A 3,635-nucleotide genomic window follows, 5' to 3' on the forward strand; every position below is an offset into this window, starting at 1 on the left:
TTACAGTCCTGTGCATTAACCCACTGCGCCACACCAGGACTCCAAGTGTCATGGTGCTAAAGTCAGCCAAAAAGTGTGCTGGTGGTTTCCAGTCCTCGTTGGATGCTTGTCGTAGGTGAAGGCTGCAGCTTCAGTTGCAGCAGACCACTCAGAGTTCACTGCATTTCACGCCAGTGTCCAGGAAGCCAGACTGCGGCTCAGCATGGCACCTGTGATAAGAATGTGGAAGAAGAGAGACAGCTTCATCGAGAAATGGGTGCTTTTTTTTCAAAGCACTAGCATTGCAAAGAAGAGACATTTCCCTTGATGTCTTCTACCTTGGAAAACACCCTTTGTGGACAATCCTCCACACTTCTGTTTAGTGTGGTGACAGGATTGAAGGTTTTCTCACAGAAAAAGCCTTTTCTGTGTGTTGATTGAGGTGTAGACAGAGTTGTGTGTTGACGTACAATTGTGGTAGCAGTCTGTCTGAGAATGTCCAGTTCATCCCAGTAGACATGGGCTGTTGAGGTGGTCAGAGCCCAATGAAGCAGACCCACTAGCCATTGCTTTGGTGGGACAGCTGCTATAGCAGGAAGTGATGAGTGTGAACTGCTGACACGGCTGAGCCAGTCAGGCCTAGGGCTAGTGACTCCCAAAAGCACGTGTGATGGGCATTTTTAAACAGACGGAACCTCCAGGGGACAGAAGTCTGCCTTGATATCCCCAAGTGCTGATGGCTGTGTATCAGTGTAAATGGGTGTTCTTGTTGGTCATCAAATGTAGTTGCTCATTTTCTTTCCTGAATGACATTCTCTAGTGGTTCCCTTGGACTTCAGGATTCACCTTGTCGTCAGCACTGGGAAAGAATGGGGGAAAGACACACTCCCTCTCCCTTGGAGCTCACGGTCCATAGAGTAGGCCACTGATGAAGTAATGAACCACAGTTGGTTGCCAACCAGAGTAAATGCTATTGGGGGGCCTGGATGCCAACTTCTTCTAGGCAGCTGTTCCCACCTTCCCCCTCTGGTTGCCCCTGCTCTTCGGTCATGGGCCATTGAGTTACTTGACCAGTGGATTCCTAAGGGCAGAGCTTTGCCCCATTTGTCAGCGTGTCCACCGTGTGGATGATGCACAGGCAGAGTTCTGGGGCTAGTGCAATTCCTCACCACAGACGTGTACATCCCCGAGGACAGTGATCTCAGCCAGCCCTTTCTAGAACTCGCAGGCACAAATCTGAGATACACAACCGGAAGTTGAGCATTGATGGATGAGTTGAGTGGATGGTCCTGTCCCACTAGTCGGGTGTGTAGAGGCTCCCTTCCCAGGACCTGGCGCGTATGCTGTGGGTTCAGTCTGTGGCGTCTGTTTTTAAGGTTTGTCTGTCTGTTTGTTTTCAAGGTCTTGTGGTCTGATTCTTCAATCACATCAGTAACCAAATCTTCCTGTGAAGTGACTGAATTTATTTCAAAGGTAAGGTGGCTTAAGGGCTCATATAAACCAAGATGGTGTCCTTCCCCAGAGTTGGCAACTCTGCCATAGCAGACACGTCGGTGAGATGCTTCCTTCAGCTAGTGTAGTGAGTGCAGCAGAGTCCAGGGTCTGCATCCAGCACAAGTGTGCGCCGTCAGTTTGTGGTCCCCGGCGCCACAGAAATCAGATGGTCTCTCTGCCTGTTGGAAATGAGACACGAGAGAAAGATGTGGTATACTTCTTTGTCTTGTTTTTACTGTCCTGCACCAGTTTTGGTGGCAAGGCTCAGGAAGGGAGTGACGAGAGGGCTCACAGTTGGCTAGGTTATTGCCGACCTCTCAACGTTTGGGTCACCTGACTCAGCACCCCAAGGAGAGCTGGCCTGCACTGGAGGGTTTCTGAGACTGTGGCTCTTCCGGGGAGCAGACTGTCGACTTTCTCCTGAGGAGCGGTGTAACCCCCTTTTGATCTGTGTACAGAGTCTTGCCTTTATCTGGTTCATGTGTGGTGTTTTTTTCCCTTAGCTTTAAATTGGTTCAACAAATACCACTTGATGGAAGCCTTCCACTCCTGAAGGACCTTAGGATCCTTTATCTACATGTACACACAAGTGCATACATGTACACAACACACATCTGAAGTCCCCTGTCCACTGTTACCGCTGTGTGTCTTCAATAATCAGTGAAATTAGTGGGTTTGCCATTTCCATGTTAGAATCCAGGGCACAGTCCTGTCTGCGGGGGACAGTCCCATCGACAGGCCCTGTTTACAGAGTTGGATGGAGGTTGTTAGATTGAGCTCATCCTTGGAGACTGAGGGGCACCGCAGTGCCATGCTTCATGAGATTGCTGATAACCACCCGGGACCCACCTTTTCCGTGATGACACTCTTGTGCCCAGTGTCTCCTTTGGTTAAATTTTAAAAAGCCATTTCTCTGGAGCGCTGCCCTTCTGCGCTGGTCCTGTGTCTGGTGTTCACACTGCTTGTGTCTTCTCCTAAAGGGTCTCTGCCCCATGGGGTTACCTGCTTCTCTCTCACCGTCATTTCACAGAGCTGTTCTGCACCCCGTTTTCTTTCTCCTCCTCTGGGTGCGTCTGGTACACTTCCCTTAGACTTGGGTGTTGTCCATAGTGTTTGGATCCTCATTTTCATTTTTCTTACCTGGTTTTCACTCTGCTGTGCCTAGGCAGCCGATGAGCCTGCTGAAGTTGCTGGAGTGTTCATTTCCAATACTGTTTTTGTTTGTTGTTTTTCCATGTGACTGTATGTAATGAAGTTTCATTGCTCTGCAGGAATATTCCACTTGGTCCATGCGTGTTGTCCACGTTTGCTTACTCTGGTGGCCCTGCTGGACAGAGGGGAGCTGCTTCTCCTGGGTCTCCCAGGCCGTGGCTCCTGAGGGGCTGGCTCATCATCCTCCCTCGGAGCTGCTCGTGGGTTTGAACGGCCTGTCTTGTAGTTAGTAGTCTGATGCCTAACCCACAGAACCAACAGGGCTCCTTTTCCTATGTTTGTCACAGTGATTTAAAAGTCCCTGTTTGATAGTTTCAATGTCTGGATTGTTTCTGCTCTGGTTTTTAATGATTGCTTCGTCTCTTGACTAGTTTTAAAATTTTTTTTATTTTCTGCTTTTTGTGTTTCTTGCAGTTTTTTGATAGAATACTGGACATCATGCTTTAAAGAATGTCTGGGTAAACATATTACTGCCTAGGAGAACAGTCCCACAGGTGCTTGAATGGACCCGCTCAGGGCAGGGGTGGAGCTGGGTCGGTTGGGATTTTGCTCAGTTTCCCTTTGAGGCCCCTTCACCCTCACCTTCCAGCAGTCCATGGCATCTCGGGCAGAGGGGAACCCTCTCTGCCCTTCCGAGGTCCACTTAACCTGCTGCTAGACTTACAGGCCAGCTGAGTGGGGCTTTTCCCCGCAGATGGTCTCAGCTTCATAGATACAACGGACACACAGGGCTCTGCTTTTACCTTCACACAGAAGCCCGGGTCTCGGCCCGAGACCTGGAGGCAAGCAGATGTCCTTCCCCTTCCTCCAAAACCAGGGGCACTCAGTCACCACCTCTTGGCCCTCCATGATTAGAGAGGTTCCAACGAAATAGCCCCTACTGGCCAGCTCTCCTGGTTGCAAGTTGCTGCCGTTCACACTTAGCCATGAGCCTGTGTCCCCGCCCTCCA

At 50.1% G+C, this 3,635-nt stretch overlaps 1 protein-coding gene across 1 annotated transcript in view; it reads left to right on the plus strand.

The window, feature by feature from the left end:
- The window catches only part of ZCCHC14 (zinc finger, CCHC domain containing 14), a 42,881-nt gene that overhangs the window by 29,921 nt on the left and 9,325 nt on the right, over window positions 1-3,635 (plus strand). Inside the window, exon 4 of the mRNA XM_006860278.1 lies at window positions 1,381-1,452. Within this exon, the coding sequence (XP_006860340.1) occupies window positions 1,381-1,452 (72 nt within the window). The remainder of the gene's footprint in view (window positions 1-1,380; window positions 1,453-3,635) is intronic.

Source organism: Chrysochloris asiatica, unplaced genomic scaffold, assembly GCF_000296735.1.
Source record: "Chrysochloris asiatica unplaced genomic scaffold, ChrAsi1.0 scaffold00037, whole genome shotgun sequence".
NCBI lineage: Eukaryota > Metazoa > Chordata > Mammalia > Afrosoricida > Chrysochloridae > Chrysochloris > Chrysochloris asiatica.